Raw genomic sequence first — 15,878 nt, 5'->3', positions numbered from 1 at the left:
CCACACTTACAGCATCTAAAGAAAGAAATCCTAAAATGCTGCATGGCCACTAAAAAAGAATGCAGCTGATAATACCAATAACACCAACAGCGGCAACAGCGGACCAGCCCTTCTCACCTGAGCGCTCGCTGAGAGCCAAGGACCGTGCCAGCCCCCCTGGCGTTTAGTCCTCACAGCAAGCAGATGCTTTTATCATCTCCATTTTACCAGCCAGGGCAGTGAGGCTTAGGGGGATGAGGAAGCTTGCTCGGCCACTCGGGGCCGCGGTCTGTATCCCAGCTGGCTGGTCTTAGTGCAAACAAAAGTCAGGACGTCGAACACTGGCCATTGCTGAGGGATGATAGAGCACTTTACTTCTATTCTTACATCTCCAGTGTTTGCATGTTTTATAACAAGCACATATTCATCTTTACTGGTTTTATGATGATAAAAGAATAGATCATAGTCATGGTGAAAATTACATTTTTAAAAACTGATGTTATTTGCTTTGTTACTTGCCTTTGCCATTGCTTCACCTCTGTATTATATTTCTTTTTTTTTTTTTTTTGGCCTCACTGTGAAGCATGTGGGATCTTAGTTCCCCGACCAAGGATCAAACCTGCACCCCCTCCATTGGAAGTGCGGAGTCTTAACCGCTGGACCGCCAGGGAAGTCCCTATTTTTCTTCCTTTTATGATTTTTTTTTTTTTTTGGCCGCGCCTCATGGCTTGCGGGATCTCCCCTGACCATGGCAGTGAAAACGCAGAATCCTAGCCACTAGGCCACCGGGGAACTCCCTATTTTTCTCCCTTTTAATCAACTTTATTGAGATATATCACATATCATACAATTCACCTATTTAAAGTGGGTCAATGGCTTTTAGTATGTTCACAGAGTTGTGCAACCATCACCACTATAGAATCCTAGAACATGTTTATCACCCTAAAAAGAAACTCTGTATCCATAAGCCGTCACTTCCCATCCCCCCTCCTCAGCCCCTGGCATCCACTAGTCTACTTCCCATCTCCAGATTTGCCTCTTCTGGACATTTCATATAGATGGAATCATGTGATGTGCGATCGTTTGTGTCTGGCTCCTTTCACTGTTTTCAAGGTGCATCCATGTTGTAGCATAATCAGTACTTCACTCCTTTTTCTAGAGGAGTAAAGAAAAGAGAAGTCACTGCGGTGGCTTCTCTTGTTGCAGAGCACAGGCTCTAGGCGCATGGGCTTCAGTAGTTGTGGCTTGCGGGCTCCAGAGCGCAGGCTCAGTAGTTGTGGCGCACAGGCTTAGCTGTTCCGCGGCATGTGGGATCTTCCTGGACGAGGCCTCTAACCCATGTCCCCTGCATTGGCAGGCAGATTTTTAACCACTGCGCCACCAGGGAAATCTGTCATTCAGGTTTTAAAACCTTTAAAAACGTTCACCTGGGGTGGGGAAGAATCCCCGGAAGTGCTTGCAGCCTGGGCCCCGTGAGGGGCTGGGCGGAGGTCACCATAAAGGGCGCTGGGAATGGTGGTGTTGTCATCTCTGAGTCTCCCCCCAGCCGGCAGACAGCAGGGAGAGAGCGCTGTGGCCCAGCACCGAGGGCTGGCCTTCTCCTGGGTCGGCGTCCAGTGGGCAGGACCTGACGGGGGGCAGCTGTTGTGCAGATAGTTACTGGAGAGGGGGGCAGCTGTGAGTGACAGAGCGATGCGCCAACAGCAGAGGCATCTCCAGCCCTGGAAGCTGCTGCCCAGCCCCTCCTTCCCTGCCCCAGGTCAGTGCGAAACGCCGCCGCGATGGGCCACACGGAGGGGGTGTGAGGCGAAGAGGACGCTGTGAGGAAAGACTGTCTCCTCATTTGCCGGGAACGGTCTAGAGAGCACTAGGTGTGTGTAAGGAGGAGGGAGAGTCCTTCCAGCCTGCGAGTCTATGAAACTATCACAGAAGAAACCGACCCACACCAGGAGCCCATTTATAAAGACGAGGAATGGCCCCAGTTCAAGTGTATCATGTTCCTCTCTGTTTAACAGGGAGGTTATAAAACTTAATTATAAGACACAATTCTAAGGCCATCAGTGGCTTCCTGCGGCTAACAACAGGATCGCAAACCCAAAGGCCTATGGGGAGAATGACAGCGGCAGGAGTAAAGCAGTCCTGGGCCAGGGGACCCCGGCCCTCCAAGGACAGGCCACCCTCACGTCTCGGGGCCTGGGCAGCGGTACCAGCAGAGGCCCAGGGGCCAACTGTGTAAATGTTTAAAAGTTATAAATCAGGAATTCCCTGGTTGGGTCCAGTGGTTAGGACTCTGCGTTTTCACTGCTGAGGGCCCGGGTTCAATCCTGGTTGGGGACCTAAGATCCTACAAGCTGCATGGCGCGTGGCCAAAAAAAAAAAAAGTTATAACTCAAACGACAAGCTGTTGAATAGATACTTGACCTTGACAGTTCTACCTTTTTAAAAATTTTTAATTAATTAATTTATTTATTTTTGGCTGCGTTGGGTCTTTGTTGTTGCGCACAGGCTTTCTCTAGTTGCGGTGAGCGGGGGCTACTCTTCATTGCGGTTCACGGGCTTCTCGCTGCGGTGGCTTCTCTTGTTGCAGAGCACAGGCTCTAGGCGTGCGCGGGCTTCAGTAGTTGTGGCTCGCGGGCTCAGTAGTTGTGGCTCGCGGGCTCAGTAGTTGTGGCTCTCGGACTCTAGAGCGCAGGCTCAGTAGTTGTGTCGCCCAGGCTTAGTTGCTCCGCGGCATGTGGGATCTTCCTGGACCAGGGCTCGAACCCGTGTCCCCTGCCTTGGCAGGAGGATTCTTAACCACTGCGCCACCAGGGAAGCCCCCCTTTTTTGAGTTTTAAGAGAACTTCTTCCACGGCCTCATTGTGCCCACGGTGTTTCATTCATTCATTCATTCAGTAAACGTTTCTCTGGGCCCCCACGATGTGCCGGGCTCTGAACAAAGCTGCTGTGGAAATAGAGATGAACGCTACTGCTACAGCTTAATGGAGGAGACAGATGTGGGCCTGAAGAATTAGAATATGCCTTACAGCTGCCACCCACCATTACTCTCTGATGAAAATCACGAGCCGGGTGCTGATTCTTTCTGGCATGAGCATCACCTCCGCTAGCCGCTGTGGGGTAAGAGCTGGTTCTCAAAGCTGTGGCGCCCAGACCAGCAGCACAGGCCTCACCTGGGGATTTGTCAGCAAAGCAGATTCTCGGCCCAGATCCCAGACTCACGGAATCAGAAACTCTGGGGGTGGGACCAGCCATCTGTGTTTTATCGGGCCCTCCTGCTCATGTTGATGCCTGATAAAGTTTGAGATCCCCTGCCTTAAAGCCATACTTCACAACCTTGGCCACACATTCATATCCCCTGGGGAGCTTTTAAAAACTATGACCGCTCATACTCCACCCCAGAACAATTAAATCAGGATCTCTGGGAATGGGGCCGAGGCCTTAGAATGTTTAAAGCTCCCTGGGTGAATCAAATGAACCACTGCCTTAGTGGATGACAGGCCAGCGTGAGAATGCCAATAAAAGGCCGGGCTGAAGCCAGCCAGAGCGCTCTGGGCGACCACGGGGCCTCCCACTCCTCCCACCGGGGCCTTGGGAAGGCTCTGGGCATTCCATTCGGGCTCCGAGGTTCCTCTCCCAAGCATGACCCTCGTTTAGACACGTAGCAGCACCTGCCTCTTCAACTAACACAGAGCAGGCTCGGGAAAGAAATGTTGTGATGCTGAAACTGCCAGCTCTCTGCTTGTTGAGCAGGGATTTTTGGTCAGTCATCTGGGGAAAGAGAGTGAGAGGTGAATCACCTACAGAGTGGTTTGTGCCAAGAATGTTCTCTGAGATCTTTGGAATGCTCCGGGTATGAGTAACTCCAGGCACTTTTGGATTCCTTTTTTGTCCTCTTTGGGTTAGTCTCCTATTTCTGAATTGAGTTTGAATCGTATATTGCGTTTGTAAAGTACACATATCATTTACATTATAATTTATGTATTTATAAATTATAATTTATGTTATAATTACATGCATTGTAATTAGCAAGGGCATAGGAAGTGTAATAATCACAAGAACAATTACTGCCAGTTGAGTGCTGACCGTGTTAGGCACTGTCAGCACTTTAGATACATTGTCACGGTAAGCGTCAGATCAGCCCACTGCAAATGGTTTACCATATTACTCCCTTTTTCAAGACAGGAAACTGAGGATAAGGAATGTTAAGTTACTCACCCAAAGTCATATAGAAAATGGAAGAACCAGGTTTTGAACCTAGGTCTGCCATCAAAGGTCATAGTGTTAGCCCCAGTCTCCTTTGGCTCATAGTAAGTGGTAGCACATGCATATACTAATAGTATTAAAATCATATAGTAGAATCTGTAAATAATATATGCTACTGGATAGTTTTATTTATACACAAAATTGTACATAATTTAACATCCAGTTGTACATAATATAAACTCAATAAATGCTGTATATGAAAATGTTACCAATTAGAGCTACTTGCATAGTACCAATTATGGTTCATTTGTATCCATAACCAATGATGTTATATCTAAAGACCATTCCTGGAATGTTGCATTGAGGATATATGACTTCTTTGAAAATATTAGGCGATTACTAAGATACAGTGTAAAAAGGGGAAAAGCAGGATACAAAAGCAGGATACAGATATACACATACCAGTTTTGCAAAAAAAATAGACACATGTATTTTATATGCATGGGAAAAAGTGGAAGGAAGGTACCCCAGATCTTTCACAGAAATGATGGTTGGACTGCAAGAGGTTTGTATTTTCTTCCTGTTACTTGGGGCAAGACCAAGACACTAGGGTGTTCCAGACAGGCTAATATTTGGCGTTGCTTCAAACTGGTGCTCTTTCAATTTTTGCTCTACATTTATTTAGTAGACAGGGAGAAATTGGCTATCTATTGATAAATATTGTGTACAAATATAGATTCTCTTCCTGATTCATTCCTACAGACCAAAAGAGTTCATGTTCTGGGGAAAAAAAATTATTTCCCACTTTTCTGTGGCTCTTATTCTCTCTCTCTCTCTCTTTCTCTCTCTCTCTGTAAAATTCAAAACCCTGCAATTTGGAGGGACACATATTAGTTTCAAATGTAGACACTAAAATAAATTACTCATTTCTAGCCCTTTGTCAGGCACAGTTCAGGTTTCTGAATTTTAGCCGATTGCAGTGTGCGTGGTACAAAACTACTGCACAGAGAAGGCTGATGGGAGTGAGGAGTGGTTTTGTTTGTTTCTGTGTTCTATTTCTCTCCTCCTGGCGTTTTGCCAGTTACGCATGGAGCCCTGTGTGGAGACCTGCATTAACTGGCACCACATTTCCATTTGAATCCACAGACATGTCAGCACTCTGCTCATTCTAGGAAATTTGGAAAATACGCAAAGAATGACTTTCCAAATCAGAAAGCAGCCCTCACAGGATGAGTTGGGAATTGTTCCCTTTTCTTATGTTTTTGGGAGAGTTTGTGGAGGATTGGTATTCTTTAAATATTTGGTGGAATTCACCAATGAAGCCATTTGGTCCTTGGTTTTTCTTTGCTGAAGCTGTAAAGTTACTAATTCAATCTATATACTTGTTATAGGTCTGTTTAGATTTTCTCTTTCTTCTTGAGTCAGTTTTGGTCATTTGTATCTTTCTAGCAATTTGTCCATTTCACCTAAGTTATCTGATGTGTTGGCATATAATTGCTCATACTCCTTTTAATCTCTGTAAGATTGGTACTGGTTGGTATTCCCTCTTTCATTCCTGATTTTAATAATTTGAGTCTTTTCTCTTTTTTTTCTTGGTTAGTCTCGCTTAAGATTTGTCAACTGTGTTGATATTTTCAATGAATGATGGCTTCTTAGGTCTTCATTTGAAAAATTATATCACCTAAGTTGTATGTATGCTACATAGAATCTTTTGAGTATATAAAACATTGCAGGATAAAGATGGAAAAGAAAGAAAGGAAAAAAGAATCATGGTGCAGTTAGTTGTCTTAAGAAACTTACCACAGCCTTAGGTCCTATATTTGAGTTTCACACTGAATTATTTGCTTATTCATCTAAACTAATTTCTAAATTCTTCAGGATTCCATCTTTTAAATGAAACTAATATCTTCTTCACAAAGCAAGGATGTAGTAGATACACTGTGAGATACTTAGGTGAAAAGTGAAGAAATGAAACACTGTTCATGCCAATGCTAATAGTATTGACCAGTTGGACAGTGGATCGAGGCTGCTGTAAAATTTAGTACCACGAAGTGGGTTGCTTCACACAACAGGAATTTATTCCCTCATGGAAGTCTGAAATCAAGGTGTCAGCAGGGTCATGCTCTCTATGAAACATGTAGGGGATAATGTGTCCTCGCCTCTTCTAGCTTCTGCAGTTACCATCAATCCTTGATGTTCCTTGGCTTAAGCTGTATCCCTCCAACCACTGCCTCGGCCATCACATGTCCATCTTGGCCCTGAGTGTCTCTTCCCTCTCTTTATGAGGACACTGGTCATATTGTTTGAAAGGCACACCCTCCTCCAGTACAACCTCATCTTAACTAATGACATCTGCCATGAGGGACTGAGGGACTGGGGGTTAGGACTTCAACCTATCTTTCTTTGGCAGGGGGTGGGGTGGGGCGTGGATACAGTCAACTCATAACAGACATGTTCTAAGCTAACGGCTATCAAAGTGTCTTTCCTGCTTACCATGGTCTTTTTTTTTTTTTTCCTAAACCTCTTCCCTAGATTGAAGATATGTTTAACGAAATCAGATTTAGTGAGTATGTGGACACTGGAAAACTAATTGACAAAATCAACCTACCGGATTTCTTCAGAGTTTACCTTAATCACAGGCCACCCTTCGGTAACACCATGAGTGGCATCCAGCAGAGCTTTGACATTCTTGGTTTTACCAACTCAAAGGGAAAGAAAGCTATTCGAAGAGAGGATTTTCTGAAACTGCTTCAAACCAAAGGTAAATACCTAAATAGGTATATCTCGTAACACCCTTGAGCCATTCCCACTGGAGAGAACTGAGCTGGGAGACAGACCACCCCCCGGCATCTCTGATTTGACTGGACTTCAGCCGCGAGGATGCCGCTTACTGACCCACGTGGCTGGCAAACACGGGGTAAAGGGAAGGATGCCAGGAACCAGAAAGATGCAGTTTATGTTCCAACTTCCTGGAACTGCAAGATTCAGGACCCTCACTCATAAAGCAGGAATACAAGTGCCAGCCATCAACCTCACAGAGCTACTACGAGATTGGGTTGCATTTGTGAAATAAAACCACACCAAAGTAAAACTTTTCATTTTTACCTATTCTTTTCCTAATCGTATTTTTTTTTAATACATTTATTTATTTATTTATTTATTTATGGCTGCGTTGGGTCTTTGGTGCTGTGCGCGGGCTTTCTCTAGTTGCGGCGAGCGGGGGCTACTCTTCGTTGCGGTGCGCGGGCTTCTCACTTCAGTGGCTTCTCTTGTTGAGCAGCATGGGCTCTAGTCGTGTGGGCTTCTGTAGTTGTGGCACGTGGGCTCAGTAGTTGTGGCTTATGGCCTCTAGAGCGCAGGCTCAGTAGTTGTGGCGCACGGGCTTAGTTGCTCTGCAGCATGTGGGATCTTCCCGGATCAGGGCTCGAACCCGTGTCCTCTGCGTTGGCAGGCAGATTCTTAACCACTGCACCACCAGGGTAGTCCTTCCTCACTGTTTTATGTGAGGAAGTCAAGTAGCCCTTTTCTCTGGGCGATCATTTCATCTTAGCCAAACTGGTGCTTCTAATGTGAGGGAATTAGAAATGAAGCTAAGCACAGTCTTTGTCAGAATGCTGTCTTCTTTCTCTGCACAAGCCCCAACACAGTCCCCTGGGTTGGAGTCCCATTTGTAGTGCTATATAAGGAAGTCTATGTGACAGTAACATGGGACTCCCTAGACTGTTTTTGTGTCTCAAGAAAACAGTGGAATCATCCTCTTGAAGACCTCAGAATGATGATGCTGAACTCTGACGTGAGGCTCAGTCCCACGAGCTGAACAGCCTGCTTTTCCCTTTGTGACGCCCAGGTGAGCACATGACGGAAGAGGAGATGTCTGACTGCTTCGCTACACTGTTCGGACTGAATCCTGAGGGCTGGAAATCCGAGCCCGCAGCCTCTTCTGTCAAAGGTACTACAGTGGGCTCTGTCTGGACACGTAGCTGAGGTGCACTAATTTGTTGGCGCCTTAAGTGCATTTATGTCTTCTAACTGGTGCAAGCCACTCTCCTTCATACCATGCACACAACAAAGCAAGTCTGTTGGGAACCCAACATGAATAAGTTATAAAAAGACCAGGGAGTGGTGGTCATGTCTAAGAGATGAAAACTTTTGTTCTTGTGCTCCGTCCTTCCTTTGTGTCTCCCAGCCTTGTTTCTTCCCTTTATTCCCCCGATCCAGTCCTCATCTGTCCAGCTTGGGTAGGCGAATCCTGGCCACTAGTAGAGGATACAGTTCGGAAGCTGTTTCAGAAGAGGTATTGTCAGGAGAGTCTTGGATGAGGAGAGGGCAGGGACTCGGCAGGCAGGCTCGAGCCCGACTTCAAGCTGTCAGAGCTTGAACATCTTTAAAGATCATCCTGGGACTTCCCTGGCTGCCCAGTGGTTAGGACTCTGTGCTTCCACTGCAGGGGGCATGGGTTCGATCCCTGGTCCGGGAACTAAGATCCCACATGCTGTGCAGTTTGGCCAAAAAAAGAAAAATCCTCCTCTCCTTTCCTGTCTGAGGATTTCCCACCTCCTTCTTTTAGCTCACTGACCCCCTTGTGCTGGAACGTGTCCGTGGACAACCTCGAGTGAGGCCCTGCTGCCCCCATGGGGTCGGGAGCAAAGACTCCTCACCAGGCTTCCTTCTCCCTCTCCTTCTATTGTCTGTTCCCAATTTCAAATTGAACAGAGTTCCTAACACAGACAGTTCTAGACTCCAGGATCTGATTGGTCATTTCCAACCTGCAAGCTCCTCTACACCATTCCTTGTGTACCTGGGATCTCAGAATGTAACTTTCCCAATTGTTTTATATACACACACATGTATACAGTGTTCCTAAGTGTCTCAAAACAGTAAAATCAATGATGCCTTGTAGCTGAGGCTTTCCAGTGAAGTGTGCAGAGACTTGGGTAATGGTGCTTCAAACCCAAACCACAAAGGAGGGATTTTAACCAGTTTCCACCCAAAGGGTTTTCACGGAATCAGAGCCAAATCCCAGCACAAAGCTCCTCTCACTTTTGTTTAGTATCATTTCCTCATATTTTTGGAAAATGCTTCTGAGTTAGAAACCTAATTGTTATGAAGGCATTTGCTTTCTTTTCTTGTTTGGTTAGGTTCAGAAATTTGCTTTGAAGAAGAACTTCCAGACGAAATCACTGCAGAAATATTCACGACTCAAATTCTTGGCCTAACCATTTCCCAAGATTCTGGACAAGATCCTACGGTCAGTGAGGTTGAAAGGAGTGCCTGAAGCACAAAGGACTTTGTGTGTGTGTGTTTTTTCCAAGAGGCACTGCTTTTCCCGCATTTCCCTACCCCTACTCTAATCTTCAGAACGTTTAGACATTAAAAGCAAATTTCTGTTAAGCAATGGAATTCACAAAGTTGGACATTCCACTGTTTCTGAAATAGAAAAGTGGGTGGAGGCCAGAAACACACTGGCAGCTGGATGGAAAGGGTGGCTGGAGACCCCGGCCGCCATTCTCATGCCTAATCCACGGCAGTGCTGCCTGGAGGGGGTTTGGACAGGACGAGAAGGTGGCGTGGTCCCCGGGGGCAGAGGGGGCCTCAGCCAGCAGCAGGCCTTCCTCGTGGCAAGTGTGGCCTTATTTCTATCCCCTCAAGCGGCACCTGGACCCTTAGCCTAATGTGGCCTGATATGGATCATTCCAGCCTGCTCTTAGGCTGGGGCGGGGGCGTTGGGTGCTTGGGGCTCCCGAGAGCCCCGGCTTGTGGCTTCTTACCAGCAAAACCCCTGAGCAGTTGTGTGCGGCCGTTATGAAGAGCATCACTGGCCATGCTTAACGCCGGTGGCACCTGCCAGCGAGAATGCAGAAGAGCAGCCCCGGAGCCCCGGAGCCCCGGCCGGCCTCCCCGGGGCAGAGCTCAGCGGACGGGAGCCGCCCCCTCACACAGCGCACGCGCTGCACAGGCCCGTGTGGTTGATCCGCAGCCTTGAACTCCGCTGGGCTGCAGAACGCGTAGCAGGTGAAAGCGGTTCCCCGGCTCGGGATGTGGAGGGAACGTGACTAAGGCTTCAGCAGCATTCTGACCTTGAAGATAGGGCACCCTCGTCATATAAACAGATGGAAGTTATGGTCTGATTTTGAGAGTTTTGTCCTCAGTTATGAGGTCTCGCTCAGGCAAATGGGCCGAAGGTTATTCTCCACACGTGCTTAGTCCGACACACCCGCCCGCCACTACCAGCTCCTTCCCCGGGGAAACCAGCCTTTGAGATGATGTTTCTGACCCCCGGAGCAGGGGTCCGTGTGAGGGAAGCAGAGCGGCCGCCGCGCCCTCCTCCAGGCCCGGAGCCCCCTGCGTGGCGGCCATTTGGAAACCTGGCTCTGTGGGTCCTTGGGACAGCCCGGAGCACAGAAGGGAGCCGTATCCCCGACCCAGGCTGTGTCACCGCAGCCTTGGGACAGCCGGCGCCCGCTCGTCACGCTGTATATACCTCCAGCGCTTTGCAACCTGGTTTACATTTGGTTCGTTTTGAAAAACACAAAAAGGAAAACAAGCTTTGTGAATCAGCTTTGCAGCTGCTAAGGGCTTAAGAGAGACAGACTACCAAGCCAGTTACAAAGTTCCCGGGGACATTTTAGGGAACAGGAAACTCTCAAGTGACTTGTTCTCTTCAAAAAATAACTCAGAATTGGATGCACTCTGGACACCCACCAGGGGCTTCTTTCATCAGGTCCGGCTCCCTCTTTTTGGTTCTTGTTGACGACATGTATTGGAGTCATTGTCTGGAGCAGAACCGGCCCGTGACCAGTTGGACCCGCGGTGGCGGGGCTGGGGAGCAGGAACCGCCCTCAGGCCCGGGCTGAGCCGCTCCCTCTGCGCTGAGTCCGTCCGGGGAGGGGGAGGGGGAGGGGGAGGGCGGCCGCTCACCGGGAAGGGGGAGGGTCAGGGCGGCCGCTCACCGGGAAGGCCCAAATAGCAGGGGACTGCGGCATCCATGTCAGCGGCGTTCCCACCCTGCTCCCAGCCCAGCCAGGCCACGGGCGCCCCTTCTCTCCCTCTTTGCTGGTGCTTTTCTCGGGGTATCTCTCAGCTTGTCCGACCAGGGTGAAGAGCAGCTTATGTGCACCTTCCAGCCCCGGCGGGGCGTCTTCACCTGCTGGCCACGCAGGCGGTGGAGAGGCCGGGCCCCAGCACCCGGGTCCAGGGGAGGAGGAGGAGGGCTGCCTTCCTGCCAAGAGAGCAGAGAGCTCAGACTCTCCCAGCCATGTGGGTAGCAGAGCAGCGACACCAGAAATGGAGGGAGCAGAGACCGAAGACGGTCTCGCTGGGCTTGTACATCAGACGTAGGGACGAGACGCTGGACACCAAAAAGCACCATGTGATGTTCTTTTGAAAAAACAATACTGTTTCAGATGGGGCCTCTGGCTACCGACCTCTGCATCCTGGCCTGTTGCTTCCAGGGTTCAGGAGCCCGTGGAAAAGCCATGGTCGTCCAGGAACCACCCAAAGCCTCCCCCGCCCTCGACTCTCTCCTCCAGACCCCCAGGCCCCTCCTGGGCAGGACGAGTGTCTTGTTTGCACAGCACCAGCCCACGGGCCGGGGCGGCCTGGGCTTGCGTCCTGCCTCTGCCATTTAGCAGCACCCTGTGTGCCCTTGGGTGTGGCTAATCTCTTAAACCTCAGTTTCCCCGTGGAACAACTCCTGGGCTGGTGGTGAGGATTAAAAGAGATATTGCAAATAAAAGTGTTCCTGGCATAACGTAGTGCTCAAAGTAGGACAGCAGCTATTATCACTGCAGGCAGAAACTGTGCCTGAGACTGGGGAAGACGTTTGATGAGAATTAATCTCTCCCGACTCCAGGGTTTTAGCATCTGTTAACACTTGCTCAAATAGGGGTCTCTGCAAGCTTTGACAAAGGACCCTTGATAAATATTTGTGGAACGACTGAATGAATGAACGTGAAGCTCCAGTGCTCTTTTAATAGCTGACTTAGCTTTTGAATCAAAGTGAATCCGGCCCCCACAGGCCGTCGCATCAGGGTCAGCAGACTCTCTGGAAAGGGCCAGAGGGTAAACAGTGGGGATCTGTGGGCCGAGTGGGCTGTTGGACGCCTCACCTCGGCCGCTGGAGCACGAACGCAGCCACACAGACTCCGGTCCAGAAAAGAACAAACGTGGCCCCATTCCAATCAAACTTTACTTGTGGACGCTGAAACTAATTTGGATTTCGTGAGAATTTCCACATACCGTGAAATCTTCTTCTTCTGAGATTTTTTTCAAACACTCAAAAATGTGAAAACCATTCTTAGCTTGCGGACCACACAGACACGGCAGCCCGGATCTGTCCCGCAGGTTGCAGTTTGCTCCACCTCCTAGGCCAGGATGTCTTTCCAACAGATTTTTACAAATGCGACGAATGTGTAAAACACCTGACTAGTACTCTTCAAAAAGGCCCAGGTCATGACAAACAAGAAAAGACTGAGAAACTGTCCCAGGTCGGAGGAGACTAAGGGGACACGATGACTAAATGTGAAGCAGGATCCTGGGTTTCTGGAACGGAAAAAGGACATTAGGAAGAACCCGGTGCAACCCAGAGGAAGTCTGTGGTTCAGTTGATAGCATTGGGCCGAACTTAATTTCTTAGTTTCGATCAGTGTATCTTGGTTGCCTAAAAGTGAACACGAGGGAAGCTGGGCGAAGGGTCTGTGTTAACTCTCCATACTACCTTTGCAAATCTAAAATATTTCAAAATCAAAACTATATTTAAAAATGAGGGAATTCCCTGGCAGTCCAGTGGTTAAGACTCCGTGCTTTCACTGCCGGGGCCCGGATTTGATCCCTGGTCCGGAAACTAGGATCCCGCATGCCTCGCAGAGCAGCCAAAAAAAAAAAAAAAAAAAGTCCTGTACCACCTTTCTGCCTCAGCCACCCCTGAATTGTTTCCACGAGCTGCCCTGTGTTTCCACGAGCTCTCAAGCCAATGCTCCTGAAGCCAGTCCGGGCCCCTGCTCCTGGGTTATCTCATGTGCCAACTGTCCTCTGTGAAGCCGATGTGCTTCACGATAGTGCAGACAAAAAGGGGCTTTTTTTTTTTTTTTTTTTTTCCCAAAAAGATCTGTGTCCTAAAGCCATGGCTGCCCTAGACCCTGGGGTTTTTGGCCTGACCATGTTCTTGAGAGATCTGGATGACAGTGGTTCCCCTGCAGGCGGTGGCTCAAAACTGACTGTAATAAATAGACACACGACACTGGGACTCAACAGTAAGTTGCCACCCTATTCATATGTCATATAACATCCTCTGCTAACTTAGCGTAAAGGAATATCACACACACACACACGCACACACACACACACACACACAGAGGCACACAACCCGAGTTGATGCAACATTCTTCCAGGGCAGTGTAATGCTGAGTGTAGGGACCAAGCTCGTGGGACAGTAAACCCGTCGCGGGGTTCTTTACCGTATTTCCTGAGCTGCTGATGCCCGAGGCAGGCCTCTCGCCCCCGCCGATAACCATGGGTATTTATCAGTGCCCAGGCGAGAGGCATCGGGCCCCGAAGATCACTCTCCACTGTTGGCACTCCTGCCTTTTTCTCCATAGTTTGAAATCACCAGCTGTGAGTGGGGAAGTTCAATACCAAGGTCGCCCCCATGGAAGGGACTGAGCCATTGTGTTCGGCCCTGCACCCCCTCTTGTTCTCTCCTTTTTTGTTGATGGGAAGTCAGAAAACACTTCAATGTAAACATGGTATTTATTTTTTTAGATCTTAGTCTTTAAAGCAAGTGGGTTTTTTCCTTTGGGCGGGGGCGAGTTTAGTTCCAACCACCACTATAAACTCTTTGCCAGCACTTCAGACAACACAGAAGCGTGTGCTGTGAAGGATAGTCCCCACAGCGTGTCTGTCCTGGCAGAGGGAGCCGTGGGCGGTATTGTGACCCTGGGTCTGATGCAGAGAGAGCGCATCAGGTGTAGGCGCTGTCTAAAGTGCTGGCCGCCACCCAGCTTCTCCTCCGTGTGCATCTGATTGCTTCGGAGATGGACTTCATCCATCCATTCATTCACGAATTCAGCAAAGAGTGAGTGTGCGCGAGCACTGTGGTAGGGCTGGGGGTACAGTGGTGGACAAGACGGGCATGGCCCTTGTCTTCGGGGATCTCTCATTAAACAAACACATAACTATGTCGTTGCAAACTGCGGTCATAGAGTAAGAGCCAGGGGCCTATGAGATAGAATATCATGAGGGAAATGTGCTTTAGTTAAGTGATCAGGGCCGGTCTCTCCAAAGATGAGGCTTGTAAGTTAAGAGACAGTCATGGAAAGAGTGGGGAGAACCTTCCAGAATGAGGGGACAGTGCCACCAAGGCCAGAAGCATTCAGTGAACCAGAGGTTTGTGTGGTCAGACCCTAGAGAGAGATTTAGGCTCAAGGTGAGGTCCTCAGGAGTCTAGAACGATCTCTGGCATTTCTTCAGCACTGCCGTTGCATGATGCTTCCTCATGAGTCCGAACAGGAATGTTTTCATGTAGGCAATGGGCAGGAGGAATGGAGGGAGGCCAAGTCTTCAAGAAGATGATCTGGCCTTTCTCATTCCTTCACTTTCAAAGAGTCTTGATATGGGACTTCCCTGGTGGCGCAGTGGTTAAGAATCCACCTGCCAATGCAGGGGACACGGGTTCGAGCCCTGGTCTGGGAAGATCCCACATGCCGCAGAGCAACTAAGCCCGTGCACCACAACTACTGAAGCCCGCATGCCTAGAGCCCATGCTCCGCAACAAGAGAAGCCACCGCAATGAGAAGTCCACGCAGCACAACAAAGAGTAGCCCCTGCTCTCCGCAACTAGAAGGCAGCAACAAAGACCCAATGCAGCCAAAAATAAATACATAAATAAAATTTTAAAAAATTTAATTACAAAACCTTGGAGAAGCTTTTAAAAACAAAACAAAACAGAGTCTTGATATGGGGTATGCTGCCGCTCAGAGGATCCCAGGAAAGACCGTAGATAAGTCTTGTGAGGAGCCAGCCCTGAAGCTGGTGTGTTCTCTCACGTGACGCTGGACAAACGTGGGGAAGCTCACTGTGGGTTTCAGCCCCATAAACCTTAAACCCTGAGTCGGCATCAATACATCCTTCTTAGTTTTCCAGGGATTTCAACATTTTAAAAAGATGTAACCACAATTTTCCCCGTGATCTTGTTGTCCCTTTGTGCACAACCATGTTTAACTACACAGTCCCCTGAGTCGCTGGCGGTATCCCAAAGGCAGCCAGGTGTACAGCGAAGCTTCAGCAGAGCTCGCCACTTACCCCTTCCTCAGTGTGCTGTCAGTCACCTGTGCCTTTCACTAGGATAGAGGAGAGAATAGCAGTAACTTGTGCCAGATCCTCTAATAGTGACCTCAGTTGAACTGTGTGTGCCCTGGTGCTAAGGCCTAAGATAAAATGTGGCGGGAAGCATGTTTCTTTCCCTTTAGAAGGTTATATTGTAGCGAGGGAAACAGACATGTCAATACAGTATTTTGTGATATGACATAGGGGCGTCCAGAGCAGGTGGGGTGGGAAGGAGGAGGTGATCAGGGCAGGTGGAGGAGAAATTACATAAATGAGGCACTCTAAGCCCATCTGAGCAGTGCCTGGGGGCAGTGGCAGGAGAGCAACCCAGAGAAGATAGTGATCACATTATGAATGGCCTTGTGTGCTGAATC

At 48.8% G+C, this 15,878-nt stretch overlaps 1 protein-coding gene across 2 annotated transcripts in view; it reads left to right on the top strand.

The window, feature by feature from the left end:
- Nucleotides 1-9,560, top strand: part of CFAP251 (cilia and flagella associated protein 251) — a 68,680-nt gene extending 59,120 nt beyond the window's left edge. For both annotated transcript variants that reach the window (XM_068563568.1, XM_068563569.1), the window contains 3 exons: nucleotides 6,715-6,943; nucleotides 8,030-8,131; nucleotides 9,321-9,560. In XM_068563568.1, coding sequence (XP_068419669.1) covers nucleotides 6,715-6,943; nucleotides 8,030-8,131; nucleotides 9,321-9,457 — 468 coding nt within the window. In that variant the 3' untranslated portion in view covers nucleotides 9,458-9,560. The remainder of the gene's footprint in view (nucleotides 1-6,714; nucleotides 6,944-8,029; nucleotides 8,132-9,320) is intronic.
- Nucleotides 9,561-15,878: the final 6,318 nt, after the last annotated feature.

The sequence above is a fragment of the Eschrichtius robustus genome, chromosome 14 (genome assembly GCF_028021215.1).
Source record: "Eschrichtius robustus isolate mEscRob2 chromosome 14, mEscRob2.pri, whole genome shotgun sequence".
In the NCBI taxonomy this organism is placed as follows: Eukaryota; Metazoa; Chordata; class Mammalia; order Artiodactyla; family Eschrichtiidae; genus Eschrichtius; species Eschrichtius robustus.
Note: the sequence above shows the minus strand (reverse complement) of the source record. Positions and strands in the feature narration are given on the sequence as shown.